This window comes from Fragaria vesca, linkage group LG6 (genome assembly GCF_000184155.1).
Source record: "Fragaria vesca subsp. vesca linkage group LG6, FraVesHawaii_1.0, whole genome shotgun sequence".
NCBI classification, from domain to species: domain Eukaryota; kingdom Viridiplantae; phylum Streptophyta; class Magnoliopsida; order Rosales; family Rosaceae; genus Fragaria; species Fragaria vesca.
This window is the reverse complement of record NC_020496.1, coordinates 17922386-17938324: the sequence shown is the minus strand read 5'-3', so window position 1 is coordinate 17938324 and position 15939 is coordinate 17922386. Positions and strand designations below refer to the sequence as shown.

Below are 15939 nucleotides of genomic sequence, written 5' to 3'. Positions count from 1 at the left end.
AGTAGTATATATATATATATATATATATATATATATAGTTCCCTTCCAGAGCGGTATCTTGTTTTGAAATTAAAGTGTGGACCTACTTATTTCGCCCATATTTAGATCGCATTTTCACAACTCCACATTTCAGTGTCTAAAACACAATGTATAGATCATTTATGTAAAGTTTTATCCAATTTGAAGATCATTTAAACTTCTGTAATCATGATTTACAATGAGTGACATGATCATCTCTGTAAAAGCTCAGCTAAATTGGTGATCATTAAGGTGTCGAAACTATATGATTACAATGAGTGAACCAAATCTGGTCAACTGGAACTGTTCATGTAATTCAGAGTTTTGAATACCTTAATAATTATTAATTTGGTTGAAATTTTGTAGAGATGATTTACTCATATATACCTAAAAGATGAACGATTGAGATGAGAAAATATGATCGAAAAGTATATAAATTAAGGAAATCCGTACATTTTGAATAAATAAGGAGGTTGTATCTAAAAAGGCATGTATGTATGTATGTATATATGTGAGTGCGTGCAATGAAATAAGAGGATTTGTTTACGTTTGAAAAGCTTCCACTTGATGATCTTTTCCAAAGCGGTATATCACGCATTAGGAATTTAATCGAGTCTCACCACAAGCACACAAATAAGAGAAGGATTATATGCAAAATTTCTTTTAGGGTAAGGCTAGAGGGCCTTAATGAGGCCTCAGATTTATGGTATTAATCATAGGTGGCATACAATATCACCTAGACACTTCATCAATTTCAAAAATCACGCTAAGTTATTTTTAAGTAAACATACAATTTTAACCCTAACCATTAATGGTTGATATAAACTAATATGAAATATTTTCTTAATAATGATCTAGTTAGTAAACATACCAAATGAAGCCTTTATACCATAAATTTATTAATACCGTAAATTTATTAAAATTTCTTTCCTATCTTTGTGAATCTAAATCTATTTCTAGAATTTTAACTTATCATTTATTTATATTATTTTACAGGTTAAAATTATAATATATATATGTCATATTCTCTATCGAATTTAAAAATAATATAAAACATAAAAAAAACTACTATATATATATAAACTTTGAAAAATTCTATAATGTGTTAATGCATGTGAATGATGTGATGCATCAACTTTGTTAATTAAGTCCTTAAACTATAGTAATATTAGTTATCAAAGTTGTAATATGAGTTCTTAAAGTTGTAAAATAATTTAGTTACAACATTAGTCATCATGTGTGCTTAAAGTGGTAAAATGTGTGCTTAAATTGGTAATTGAGTTCTCAAAGTGATTAAAAAAAGTTGTTACAACTTTTAGGAGTCCTCAAAGTGATTAAAAAAAAGTTGTTACAACTTTGAGGACTCAATTACCACTTTAAGGACAAATGAGGACTAATGTTGTCACTAATTTTTTTTACAACTTTAAGGACTCATATTACAAATTTGGGGATTAATATTACTACTTTGAGGACTTATTTTACAACTTAAGGACAAAGTTGATGCATCACATGTATTAACACGCACTAGCCTTACCCATAAACTTTATCTTGGACGAATTATATGTATGTAAATTTTTATATTGGATGAAATTGTTTTTTCTTGGACAAATTATATGTATATCTATATATATTCCTATGAACTCACACTTTGAACAAGTATACTATCAAAAATATATGTATTTTTTATATTATAGTTTAGTGTTTAATCTAGGCAACATTATCCAAACATGATTGTGATGAAAACTAAAAGAGAGAAAAGACTAGAAATATATATTTTTTATAGAAAAAAAGGCATAATAATCGTTTATTTTTTAATAAAAAAAAAATAATCTAGAGCCATTAGATTTGAGAATGAGAAAATTACCTTTTTGCTTAAGAATGACATGACAAAATCTTTTTAATTAGTAATGTGTTTAGGTGACATACCATACCACATAGGATTAAGGTCACAAATCTTCGGCCTTATTAATGCCAAGAATCATTTCCTTTCATTAAATTGCAAACAAGTTCAAACAAATTACAAAGTACGAAATGTGGAAAGTCAGAGAGAGGCAAACACAATTTTCGACCGCGCCTGTCCGGCTGTGCTCGCCGCCAGCGACGGTCTCTGACCTTGTTGGCGTTCACTGGGTATGGCCGGACGACTTTGATGGGAGAGTCCTTGACTAGGAGACGAAGATCGACGGGCTTCTCTCCTTTCTCTTTCGGTTGAAGCCTTATTGAGTCGGGTTTGTGGGTGGCGATCGGAGGCACTTTAGGCTACATATAACTAGAATGGAGGCGTGTGGATCTCAATTTCAAGCGGGTTGGGTTAGATCTTTAATTTGATCGGATTTTACAGGTTTGGCTAGAGAGACTTGGTCTCTAATTTGGGCTCTCGAAGTTTCTGACGAGAGGAGAGGGGCAATGCCAGTCGATGGAGTGTCATGGATGGTCGGCGATGACAACTTGACAGACGGCGACAATGTCTTCTGCTGGTCTGGCAATGTGTGGTTAGGAAGGGTGATGGTGAGGCAATGGTTTTGGGCTGGGAGAGTTGGGCTTCATCCAACTGATCGATCACCTTTTCAAGTTTGGGCTTTTGGTGGGCAGAAGTTGGGCTAGGGTTTCCTTTTGGGCCCTAGCTTAGTTTCTGTTTTATTTATTTTTTATTTTTTACTGTTTTTCAGTTTAGTCTAGGGTTGTTTGTGGGTCTAGAACATTTTCTTAGTTATTGGGTTTGGTCATTTAATTAGGTGTAATGATGATTTGGGGTAGCCCCCTCTGCGTAGGGTGGTCACGGAAGTAGTCAATAATGATAGGTTGAGGAGTTGTCTCATCCTCCTTGTGTCTCGGTGGCTAGTTACTTGTCTTATTTGCTACTACAGAAGATTGATTATAATGCTTCATCCCATGGTCTTCAACATAAAGATTGCTTAGTGTCCACTAGGTAGTTATACTAGGTAGTTTTGCAGGATTCATTTCTTACATAGCCCCCGCGGGCGGATCGTGTTTATGCTGTTGTACTTACTCTCAAGTTGTGATCAATAAAATAGGCTAACGTCCTTTGTTCAAAAAAAAAACGTGGAAAGTCCGGTAACATTTAGTTTAGTGGCATAGTCTTCTTTTAGTAAAGGAAATGTTGTGACTTCAACTTAAGATAGACTAGTTGTAGCATTTTAAGTGGTTTATCCGATAAAAAAAATGTAACAAACTCAATGCATGCATGTAAAGAAACTAGGAGATCATTCTGTCTGAAATACATACAAAGAATTATGAAAATATCGTAAGAAACAAGTCTCGATCTGCTAGGATTAGAATTTTTTTTCTCTAACTCTTAATTATTTCTTGGCAAATCATGATGTCGTCTTTGCTCGTCTCGATACATCTCTTGCCATCACTAAAATTACATGAAGTTCTTTGGCCCTATCAATGCCTTCGCCGACTCTTGCCATTTTACGGTGGGTTGGCTTCTCTCTTTCAATGGTTGCAAGCGTAATCTGAATGCAGTGATGCGTACCTTGAGCAAGCTCTGGGGACTCCATAATTAGATCTATACCCGCTCAAGAAGGGAGATTTATTCTCCAATTTTATGTTGAAGCAGATATGCATGCATATGTTCCTGGAAGGTGGTAGGGTATGTGGTTTTATGAGAAGTCCACGCTAGCCCTAGCAGCGTGTGATGGGGTATAACCTTTGCTGGAAGTTCAGATCTCTATGGTTTATTTTTGGGTTGATATGTTTGGTCTACTGCCTTGCCTGTTTATTAAGGATGCAGTGGGGATGATTGAAGCTACGCTGGGATCAATAGAGAAGAGGTTGAGAAATCCGGCTTTGGCTAGCTAGCCTTGTGGCTAACCTTAATCCTAGGGTTTTGTTTTATTTTATTTTTGACACTCTCCTTTCGGATTGTTCACGGTATCCTAAAAATTTCTTAGGCTCAAGGACTAATCTGTTGGGGGCCGCCAATCAATAGAGCATTGCAGCTCCCCCTTGGTCACGTTTATAATTCAACAATAACATTGAGCAACACCAGCGTTCGAACCCATATAACATAGGGGTTCCATATCATGAAGTTCTCATGGTAAGACCCAATGCATCTATTGCACTACTTACCGTGGTTAATCCTATGGTTTTGTTGGTTCCAAAGTTTCATGGGTTTTCAAAGGGATCGGTATCTGTGATGGCCTTTTTTGCTACAAGGAATGACACGCTAGGGATGGTCTTTACTAATCTTGACTGAGATGTTAAAGGTTGCAATGGAGGCCCATGTCCTCAAATTTTGGATACTTGTGAGCCCCGAATCTACCTAGATCTCAGTGCACCTACCTGTTGACCTGTTGTGGTGTGTGCCTACTTCAGGAACCAAACGTAAGGCACTAGATATACTTCTGAGTACGTATACGAAGAGGAACAAAATGACGAATCATGTGGTTGCTCCAACTCTTGAGTTTGAAGAAGAGCTTGCTCTAGAATATCAATGGCGTCAAAGTGGTCTCTTTGGTGAAGAAAGGCCGAGTTAGACGTCCTCTGGGTCAGAAGAACAATCCCGAAGAGTATGAATCCTAAAATCCTGGATAAGGTGCTGGAGATTAAGGAGACTTGAACTGTGAGGGAGGAGATTTCTGTAGCTGATGATGGTGTGTCTCATTTGGAGTGGGAACTTCAGTTTTGTTGGTGCTGAGGAAAACTTGGAGGTCGTTCGTTCTAGGATAAATTTCTAGTAGTAGTAAGTCTTAGTTCAGGTTTAGGAATAATTTGAAGTTGGTGCTTGGATGCGTCCTATGTTTTCCTTGGTAGTGTCCTTTTAGTAAGAATTTTCATACGAGTATTCTTTGATGTATGGTCGAATGGTCACACATGCCTACATGTAAACCAAACAACATTTGTCAAAGTGAAAATAGCTTTTGGAGGAACTGTAATAGGATTTGTAGTCAATTGTGGATTGTGATTGGCTATATATATGATTGGGTTCACATTACACAGCTAGGCCATAAATGGTTTTAGGCTGCATTTGTATACATTAAGGTCTCTAAAGGTGTGTGGACTCATTCGTATCTCTTCCGAATGTTACTTTGGTTAGGACGAATTGGCATGAGAGTATTCGAATTTATCTGATAAATAAGGACGGTTCTCCTTCGGAAGTCGGTTTCTCTGTTGTTGGGTTTTCTGGATCTTTAGGTGTTGGTTGGTGCATTGGCTTCTTTATTTATGACAGTCTAGATATGTCCAATTTTGCTTGCTTTTAAATAGCTACTCCAGAGATGTGTTTTTTAGGAACTATATGATTGAACTCGGGCAGATGGGTTCCTGATTCCAATCTTGGTTTTTTTATCACATCCAGGTTTCCTGAGTAGCTGGCCTTCACTTTCATTTTGTGCTGTCAATGTATAATTAGGGTTTGGGGTAATTGGTCCGGATTGAATTTGGCTTCCCACCTAATCAGTCACACCTTTGGTTCATGTTTGTAATTTTATGTTTTCAGGATTTTTTTTTTTGTATTGTATTATTGGCCTCATATTTAACACATGACTGATTAGTTGTTGTGTGTGTGTGTTAGATCAAGATTCTGAGAATAATCGGTTAGGATATTTTCAACCAAATCATAAACGAAACTCAAAACTTGGTTAATTTCGTTGTTGTGATTGTTTAAGAATTCCCTTTGTTCTTTGAAAGCAAAATTTGTTTATAGGAATTCATGAAAAACCTATAGCTGTACTGATTCATTTGATAATTTTGCCAGCAGTAATTGCTTGGTCAGGGTATATGGTTTTTCCTCTGTTCAGTTTTGGTTGCAATATTGCTGACCATTTGTTGTAAATTCCTCAATGTTATCTGGCCGTTTCACTATTGGTGTGTATAAGTATTAGACCATTTCAATATTAGTGTCCGTCCATAAGTAATTTTCCAGAAATTCTCATGCTTCCTTTTTTTTTATTTTTTTTTTTATGTGGTTCTGATTTCCTTTTTCCTGGGTATATCAGTATCGGTGTGGGGTATGTTGTTGCTGAGGGTGACCATTTTAGTATCAGGGTGTTGTTGAGGGTGTCATTTTGATAATCATTGAGATATGTTGATCTGAGATTTGTGTGATCAATTATCTGAATTATTAATGTGTGTGATCATCTCTGTCCCTGGATTACTATTCGGGGGCAACATGGTAGCTTCCATGTTGTGAGAAACTGCAACTGATAGTGAGTTACTTCTCCTCAGGTTCTTTGTTTTCATTAATGTGTGGTTTTCTTGCTTGGTTAAGGTTACTTGATTTTTGAACTGTTTTTCAGGGTAGACAAACAAATGATGCCTCAACTTTACAGGTATACCTTTTTTTTGGGTTCTTTGCTTTATCTGTGGCTCTCACTCTCAGGAATGAAAGATAATCAGAAAAATTTACTTCTGCAGAGAAAATGAATCATTTGTTTTTCTAATATAATATAAAATACATCTTTTCAAATTAAAATTAAAGCTACCATGTTCCTGCCTATGATCTATGCAGGTTTATGTTTGTGTAAACAAGGAAAAAGCAAGAAGAAGACATTAGTAATACACTTAGCAGCACTATTCCTTAAAACTATCCCTTTTCAATATATCTGCCTTACTGCGTTTGCTCATTTGTGTTTATGATTACCTATATATTCTGATTCAGGGAAAACTGAGATTTCAGTTGCGGAAGTGTTCATTCGTTTCAGTGTGACCAGAGGCATACTTTTACCTTATAACTTATAATAACAAAGCAATTGGATGGTTTCATTTACTGTCGGTGTGACGAGAGGCATACCTATACCCTAAATTATAAGATGGTTTCATCTATATGTATCCAGTTTCATAGAATTCTTAACAGAAGATGGTTCTTCATGTATCCTATTCAATAGCAAAGGCTCCTGTTAATGGTTTATAGATTATTAGATGTTATCACGTTGCTCAATTTCAACTGTTTTATTCCATTTGCATTTCCACTTCTACATATAATTTTTTACAGTTTCCACTGTTTAGAATGTTGCCTTGATTATTCTTGCTCTCCACAATGAACCCATATATATTGTCCTTCAGTTGGTAAGAAAAAATTTAATGAATGAAACTGTCATACTCCATTAACACAGACAACGTTCCAAAAAACCGCGGCAAGCTGCGGGCATCATCCTTGTGCTCTATAAATCGGAAGCGAAGTGCGGGTGTGTCGCGTGAGGGCTGCCGCTGCCCGCCGCCCTATAGGTGCGTCCTACAATTTTTATTTTTATTTTCACTTTTTCAAGACAGCATCCTGTAAAATAAAGGAGTAAATTAAATTAAATTACTTGGAGACCACGCAACAGAAATCCTTTGTGCACGGGTCCGCTATCTCTTATAAATACACTACCTCACGCTCCCCCTAATCTAAATCCCACGATCATTCTCTCCCCAAATCGTTAAAACTTCTCAAAACCCTAAACCCCCAAATCCACAAATCCCCACTAGCCATGGCTCCTTCAAGTCTCCTCGGCCCCCCACAGCTCCACCGATCCAATGTCCCCACCACCCAACCCGAACCCGCATCCGGCGATGCCTTCATCGACTCCCTAGTCTCCGACTTCAACAGCCTCAACAAACCAACAACCCCAAAACCCCCGATGGGCTTCACCGAGAACAACTCCGCCACATACCTCTCATCCGGCAACCCCTGCCTCGACCTTTTCTTCCACGTCGTCCCCGACACTCCTACCTCCACCAGCAGCTCCCTCTCGCTTGGGCCCACGACGCCCTCACCACCCTCAAGCTCATCTGCAACCTCCGCGGCGTCCGCGGCACCGGAAAGTCCGACAAAGAAGGCTTCTACACGGCGGCGCTCTGGCTCCATAGCCACCACCCCAAAACCCTAGCCTGCAACGTCGCCTCCCTCGCCGAGTTCGGCTACTTCAAGGACCTCCCGGAGATTCTCTACCGCCTCCTACAAGGCCAGGACGTCCGAAAGAACCAGAAATCCGAATGGGAGCAGAGAAAGCACTCCATCGCAAGGAGGCCATCTCCGAGATCGGCGAAGTCGGCGAGAACCGGCCTCGGAGTGAACAGGCAGGAGCCGAAGGAGGTTAGGAGAGCCAATGCGGCGGAGAGGGTAAAATCGGAACGGGAAAGTATCAGCGCGCTGAGGCATCAGAAGACTTGGAGATGGCCAAGAAGGCCATTGAGAGGTACCAACGAGACTCCGACTACCGGTTCTTATACGATCGGATTTCGGAGCTTTTCGCCGAGTGCTTGAAGTCTGATGTTGAGAATCTGAATGCCAAGGAGTATAAGAAGATCAGCCTTGCAGCCAAGTGGTGCCCTTCTACGGACTCGTCGTTTGATAGGGCTACATTGCTGTGTGAAAGCATAGCAAGGACTATTTTCCCTAGGGAATCGAACCCGGAATATGAAGGGATTGAGGAGGCTCATTATGTTTTTAGAATCCGGGACCGGCTGAGGAAGGAGATTCTGGTGCCGCTGAGGAAAGTGTTGGAGTTGCCGGAGGTTTATATTGGGGCTAATGACTGGAATTCGATTCCTTACAAGCGAGTCGCCTCGTTGGCGATGAAGATTTACAAGGGGAAGTTTTTCAAGCATGATGCAGAGAGGTTCAAGAAGTACTTGGAGGATGTGGAGGCCGGCAAGTCCAAGATTGCTGCCGGTGCACTGCTGCCGCACGAGATCATAACCTCTCTGAGGGACAGTGATGGCGCGCAAGTGGCCGAGCTTCAGTGGAAGAGGATGGTGGAGGATATGTTGAAGTTGGGGAAGATGAAGAATTGCTTGGCTGTGTGTGACGTGTCTGGGAGCATGAGTGGGGAGCCAATGGAGGTGTGTGTGGCTTTGGGGCTTTTGGTGTCTGAGCTGTGTGATCAGCCGTGGAAGGGGAAGGTGATCACCTTCAGTCGAGACCCTGCACTGCATTTAATACAAGGCGAAAGTCTTCAGTCGAAGACTAATTTCATAAGGAGGATGCACTGGGGGATGAACACTGATTTTCAGAAGGTGTTTGATTTGCTTCTCCAGGTGGCTGTCAAGGGGAATTTGAAGCCGGAGAATATGATCAAGAGGATTTTTGTGTTCAGTGACATGGAGTTTGATCAGGCCTCGACAAATAGATGGGAAACTGATTATGAGGTGATTCAGAGGAAGTATAGGGAGAAAGGGTATGGAGATGCTGTGCCACAGATAGTGTTTTGGAATCTGAGGGACTCGAGGTCTACTCCAGTGCCAGGGACTCAACCTGGGGTGGCTTTGTTGAGTGGCTTCTCCAAGAACTTGCTCAAATTGTTCCTGGATTACGATGGGGAAATCCGGCCTGATCTGACTATGGAATTGGCTATATCTGGCCCGGAGTATCAAAAGCTGGTTGTCCTGGACTGATCATCATCTTGTAGTTTCTATGCTCTAGGGAAGCCAATGTGTAGTTTGTCTTTTTTTTTTTTATTTTTTTTTTTTTTCAAAAAGTTTGTAGATGAAACATTGAATCAAATGAAAAATTCTGTTATTTTCTTTTTTCTTTTCCATGTTTGTCTGTCATCTACATTTATTTTTTGCACTTAGGATGCACCTATGCTCTTGTCATTCATCATTGCTGCGTTTTAAATACAGTTCTGCCAGTAGCCATAATTTTCTTTGGTGATAGGTGAACATTTACATACAAACTAAAGCAACTTAAACAACGTAGTTTTGGCAGAAGACAACCAAAAATATAGGTACTATACAATAGCATATCGTATGTCAGAGTAAAACAGCATTTCATCTATAAATTTATGTCGCATTCGAGCTAGCTATAGTATTTCTTGTTAACCTTGGGATTAGGATGTGCATCAAAATTCTAGTCTTCTTGAAGATTATATACTACATAGCCTGGTACAACTCAATCCCAGAAGATCTTTGCTGGTGTATGTAACATGAAGACACCGATGAAAATAAGACAAATGTGAGGTACCTTTCAATGCATTGCAGAATAATGTCATGTGTGCATGCCCCTAGACAAGGTTAAATGCCCATTCTAACATACAATCCTCTAGATATAAATCGCATGTTATCAACTTAATTAGTTCGAAATCATGATTTTTAATGAAAATTCTGTGTGCTTCTGAGTTTTCTGTTGTACTAGTTTAGTTATTTTTTTAACAAGCTGTGTAACCTGTGAATTAATGGAAATCTGTAAAGGAAATAGTTTTAATCGCATGAGCACCAAGATGGTCTACTGGATCCAGAACTTAAAGCTAAGAAGTGCGACTGCGAGTTGATAGAGCTTCTTCATAGCCGTAAAGGAAGGTGAGAATGGAAAAGTCTAGTTTGCTGACTTATCTTGCACTTCATGGACAGCAACATAAGCCTCCATGTTTAACATCACTTCAATGCTTTTAGCCTTTTATAGTTACTTGCATTCTTCAATGCAGAGGCAAGGGAACCAGCTGTATATACATCAACAGCAGACTAATCTGGACATTTTATATACCAATTCATAAAGCAATGTACATTTTACTAATCTGGACAATTTTAAATTAACAAGATGGTCTGATCATCCTAATGATATGAACTGATGAACAACTTAACTTGTTTTCTTTGAGAATGGTTGAAAATTTAAAATAAGGCAAAGAAAAACCTCAGCTCAAATCCTTTTTCATTTATATATCCTACTGAACTTAACAGATTTGAGATATTTCAGTGCATAACCAGTCTGATCTATCTATCAATCCAAAAAACCGCAGATATCACTCATATCAGTTCAAATATGAAGACAGAACAATGGCTTACCTATAAAATGTTCAACCTCCCTAGCAACTCGTTGCTTATTTTTGAAAGCAGTAATCATCATACTTGAAACTTAATTCCTTGCAGTAACCTAAAAGTACGGTTCTCGTTCCTCTACAGCACCACACATATTGACATTATGTACACATGGTGTATGAGAGTAAGTGAACTACTTTCAGTGGCTTTCCCTTTATGGACTTTGCAGCTTCATTTTTACTCCTCTAGCTTCAGGTATGTCATTATATAATCTCATACTTTCTATTTCTTTTTTTTTTTTTTTTTTTTTTTTACTTTTTCTAACTTCAGGTATGCAATAAGAGACTGCTGGAAATAAATACTTTCCATATTCTAACTTGGTTTGCACCTTGCAAGAAGCTAACTTGTAATGAACTCCACAAACACGAGAGATTCATCACTTAAATTTTTTCACCATTAATACTGAAGCACTACAAAACAGTAAAGTTGGAAAATAATTCTGTGATGATGGTAATCAGAAGTTCAGAAGTTGGAAAATAATTCTGTGATGATTACTGGTTTTCCACTTCTAATGACATAAAGCTTGTCATGCCTAATCACTTAACATTACAATTGAAAAGAACAAAAAAAAAAAAACACATTGTGATTAGGTCTTTATAGTATTATTCAATGTTTAGATGTTTCAATCATGTGTCTTAGCAATAAGAATATCATACATGTTTGAGGGCAATGTGACTTTGCTTGAACTCTCTTGAAGGATACTCGTTTGTTTGTCACCTTTCCATTCTTCATTCTATTTTTCATAACGTGAGAAATATACAGCATAACGATTTCAGTCCTAAAAAAAAAAACTTTTATTAGAACCAGTCCTACTGATCAGAAACTGCAACAAATAAGATGCCCTTTTAGCTTTCTCGACTAGACTAATATTCACCAAACTTGTTCTTGTCCTCCAAATTTCGCATCTAAAGTTTAACAACGAAAGTATCTACCAGTTAAGTATCATGAACATGCATGTGAGAAGAACTTGGACATCAAAGAAGCAAATCCCTACATTGTTGAAGGCATGAAACACAAAATATGGAAGCTCGCTACAAGCTAGCATTGTACTGTAGATTGTAATACCCAAGGAAAATGAGCAACCCTACTTAACAATGGCTTAACACCCAAGGGACTCGACTCTACTTACTTAACACTCAAAAATCGTCCTCAAACTCGTCCTCATTGTCCTCATCATCTTTATCGTCCTCATCATCTTTATCATCATCATCATCCTCATCCTCATTCTTCTCCTCATCATCAGCATCATTATAATTGTCTTCATCATCAACAACATCCTCTTCCTCCTCATCATCAGAATAGTAGTCATCATTTAAATCATCATCATCATCTAGATCTTCACAATCAGTACCCCGCTCAACAGCTTCCCCGGTGAAAAGTGATACTGCATGCGGAATGATCTTGTCTCGAATGGTTTTACTGCAAACAGCACCAGCAACAAGTTAATAGAAGACCAGGTTTTTTTTTCCCGAAGATGATAGAATATGAGATACGACTACACATGCATATGAACTTTTGATTCCTAATATGTGAGTATACAACTCCAGTCATTAATTTCTAGACAGGTCTGTTACAGTTCCAGATTTCAATTGTTCGACACTGTATTTTCACTTTACAAAGACTCCCAAAACCAAACTGATCAGGCACCACAAAATGTACAATTAATGCCTAAAATATAATTTTGTTGACAAATAAATAATGTGAAATATACAAAACTAAAGGAAAAGTATTGACTTACCCAACTTCATAATCAAGATCCTTCTGAACTTCAAATTGATCTTCCTGTCATCATATAAGATTATAAGATATTACAAATATGCTTGTAGATCATGAACTTATCTTAACAATAATGCAAAACTTACAATTTTTCGGAAATTATCATGATGCATATAAGTTGTGTAATCATCAGGAAGCTCAGGATACTCAAGAGTGTTAAAGAAGTTGAAAAAACTTCGCTGTTTGGTCATGAATTCAGCATTCTTTGATCGCTTTCTTGGCCTCTTCAGAAGACTAGCTGTCAAGCTTTTGCCAGGATGCCAGTTTATGTTTGTCCTGCAAGATACACCAGATTAAAAAGAAAAGTAAAGAAGGGGAAAGATCAGTACATTAACAGAAGATAAGAATTTACCCAATTGTCTTCTCCAACATTGGTGGACTGTCACTACTCATATAATATGCTTTCGTTAGGACAGTGTTTTTGAAAAATGGATTTGGATCAAAGAAGAACTCCAGCTTGAACCCCTTCGACTTTTTTATCCTACACCACTTGAGATCTTTGAGATATTTGAGAGCTCCGTCATCACACTTTGTAATCTATCGAGATAACAGAATATCATACTTCCACAATAAAACAAAAAAAACAAGCTCAAAAATATGGGTTATCAGATTTCCTACCTTCTGAGCAAGTACTTCATTCTTCAATGCAGTAGCCCAAAAGTAAGGCACTCCTTTCTCTACAGTACAAAGGGACATTTCAACAGCAAACTAAAGTGTAGTACTTGAGTAATTAGAATTTCATTTTTGAGAGGTACCTGCTCTGGCTTTATCTCCTTCTTGGTCTACTGCAGTTCTTTTTTTGGTTTTTTGAACTTCTGTTGTACCATTAACAATCTCATATCTCTGCAATCAGCCATTAAATTACCCAGAATACGTTAACTATATATTGAACATTAATAGCACTGTAGAGCCAATTCAGGAGCACCAATTTTAGTTAACCTTTAAAAACCAAGATCTGGACTATATGACAATGGCAGGCTGTAAAAGAGATACAGTAAGAAGTAGTTTCCAGTTGAGATCGTGCATACCTTTTTGTAGAGAGGTTCATACAGCTTCTGAAATTTTCCTTCCAACACAGCTCTCTCCCCCAAAAACATTGTTTTCAGTAGCTCCTCTCCACAGATCTATGAATTACTAGAAATCTGGAAAGAAAACTTGATCAGTAGGCTTATCTTTTCTTCTAAGAATTTATATTAATATATTTACACAAACACTAGAATTATCACGTGGCAGCTTTTGTACAAACCAAACTGGAATTTGATCATATAGTGAGGTTATCATTAATTCATTATTAAAAACAAATTACAAACAATCGCTGCTGGAAAAGTGTAATTGGCAATAGAAACGTTCCTTGAGAGAAAAAAAGAGCAGAATGCCAAAATATAAATCAAGTACATATGTGTACCTTTTTATTCATTTGGTGCCACTGGGGGATGATTTCATCTCGAATTATTGAACTGCATGACACCAGAAACATTTCATTGGATTTATACGAAAGAGATGATATGTAATTATCAAATATGAAGTACACATGTCATTAACATGAGAAAATCTGATAGACATTTGTTTATATTCGATCTATTTTATTCTTGTTCACGCATTCTCTAATCAATGTTGGCCTTATCATCTTTACCTGGACTATCAGTTACAACTATACAAGTCCTAGACATTAATTTAGTGCACTGTAATATGCTGTCTCGTAAGTAGTTAGCTGTGATCAGACTGAGAAAAATTCACGATTTACCATTCAACAAAATCATTGTTTCTCCAAACTGTACTTCCTTACAAAATGTCATAATCCCGGTGCATCCGACTTTGGGCCTCTGTGGCCTGTCACCATACACATCAAAGGTAAAAGTTGGTTATATCATCGTTGACCAAATTCAACAAATGAATACTCAAAACATACAAAAAATTATTATCCTCACGGACCTGGAGAGGTTCAAAGAAGTTGAAGAAGCTGTGACGGTTCTTAGTCAAGATTTTCCCAGGAATCCACTTGATCTTCGTCCTACAAGTTAACCCAACTTGAGAAAAGAAAACAGAGCAAAGAGAAATAAAAAGTACAGCACAGAAGAGTTAGAGTTACCCAATGGGCTTCTCCAAGATAGGCTTATTGTCGTTAGTCATGTGGTACGTTTTTGTCAATACAGAATTTTCAAAATAAGGGCTATAACTGATGATAAACTCCATCTTGAATCCCTTAAGAGTTCCCTATCCGAGAGCACTTGATATCTTTGAGATTCATGAGAGCCTCTTCATCTTGGTCTGTGATCTGTTCTAGGAAACAGATGATCATATATCCACAATACATTCAAAACAATGAGTACATAACTATGGCATTAACGTCAGTACCTCCTTAGCAAGCACTTCATTATTTGTCAGTGTATAAAGCCTAAAGTTGTATCCCTTTTCTGCATTAAAGACATAAGTCAACACTGTTCCGAAACAATGCTCAAGTATAGTTCATGAGTTACTAAGATTCGACTTTAGAGAAGGTAGTACCTTGGAAACGCTTCTGCCTCGCCTTCAGTGCAGCTCTCTCAAAAAATTTTGTTTCCAGGTCCATGAGTTGGCCCTGCAAAAGAACAATGTGACTGTGTAACTCTTAACCTGTATGGATTAACACAATACCAGCAGTACTGATCCACCAGCTTATTTCTAAAGTAGTTAATCAAATTAAACTTTTAGATTTTGGAATGAGGATTAAATTGAGAAAGATGAGAGTAAACTGAAACCTGTATTTTAGTCAAAGCAGCAATGCGCTTCTTCAGCTCCGGTGATTCCAATTTCTTAGAATGCCGTCCAACCAAGCTCTGAAGCATAAGCAAATATACAAAACACCATAATGAAATAAGCGGAAAAAAAAAATAAATAAATAAAATTGAAACATTTTCAACAAGAAATTTCACCATGTTCAAAATTCCACTACCAAACTGGATCTTATTCATGTGATGAAGGCGATCAAAATTGAAATCATGTCTACTTTTTACTACAGATTAAAGAGTAAAAAAGGCATAAGAAAGTTACCTCTAGAGCTTTCACAAGAGCAGAACGATCCTCCGCACTGAGAGCTATACACAAACAAAGAGTTCAGATTCTATTTAGAGTAACAGAGAATCAAAATTCCACAAAAATTTCATGAACACAAACACAGAAAGGACTCAAAACAGTTCCATAAGCCTGCATTTATAGCTAATCAAGTAAAATTGGAAGCAATAGAGTAGAGCCTAAGTAGTAGTACCAGCCGCTGAAGGGATGAGAGACACTCTGCGTTCGAGTTCATCTCTGTACTTGATCATTCTGCCCGGAAAATGCAAACCCTAAGAGAGAGAAATGTGAGAGAGAGAGAGAGAGAGAGAGAGAGAGGNGTGTGTAGAAGAA

General features: G+C 37.7%; 1 protein-coding gene and 1 pseudogene across 2 annotated transcripts; one reads left to right on the top strand and one right to left on the bottom strand.

Moving 5' to 3' along the window:
• The first annotated feature begins 7454 nt into the window (after positions 1 to 7454).
• LOC101303342 lies at positions 7455 to 9360 on the top strand (annotated as a pseudogene). The gene has a single exon (XR_184944.1). The product of XR_184944.1 is annotated as an uncharacterized LOC101303342 (transcript).
• A 2555-nt stretch (positions 9361 to 11915) lies between these two features.
• Positions 11916 to 15857, bottom strand: LOC101300271 (putative nucleosome assembly protein C364.06-like). The gene is made up of 12 exons (XM_004305468.1): positions 15800 to 15857; positions 15586 to 15629; positions 15294 to 15371; positions 15095 to 15133; positions 13584 to 13637; positions 13311 to 13398; positions 13174 to 13232; positions 12908 to 13092; positions 12642 to 12831; positions 12518 to 12561; positions 12054 to 12198; positions 11916 to 12005 (listed from the first exon to the last, which is right to left on the bottom strand). The coding sequence occupies exons 1-12, from the start codon at positions 15855 to 15857 to the stop codon at positions 11916 to 11918; spliced, it is 1074 nt and encodes a 357-aa protein (XP_004305516.1).
• Between the last annotated feature and the right edge of the window lie 82 nt (positions 15858 to 15939).

What these genes read in the sequence shown, in the direction of transcription:
- LOC101300271 (XM_004305468.1), bottom strand. Translation starts at nt 15,857, where the DNA reads ATGATCAAGTACAGAGATGAACTCGAACGCAGAGTGTCTCTCATCCCT. An exon ending in ATGAACCTCTCTACAAAAAG is followed by an intron (nt 13,399 to 13,583) that starts GTATGCACGATC and finishes GGCTGATTGCAG; the next exon opens with AGATATGAGATTGTTAATGG. An exon ending in ATGAAGTACTTGCTCAGAAG is followed by an intron (nt 13,093 to 13,173) that starts GTAGGAAATCTG and finishes TTATCTCGATAG; the next exon opens with ATTACAAAGTGTGATGACGG.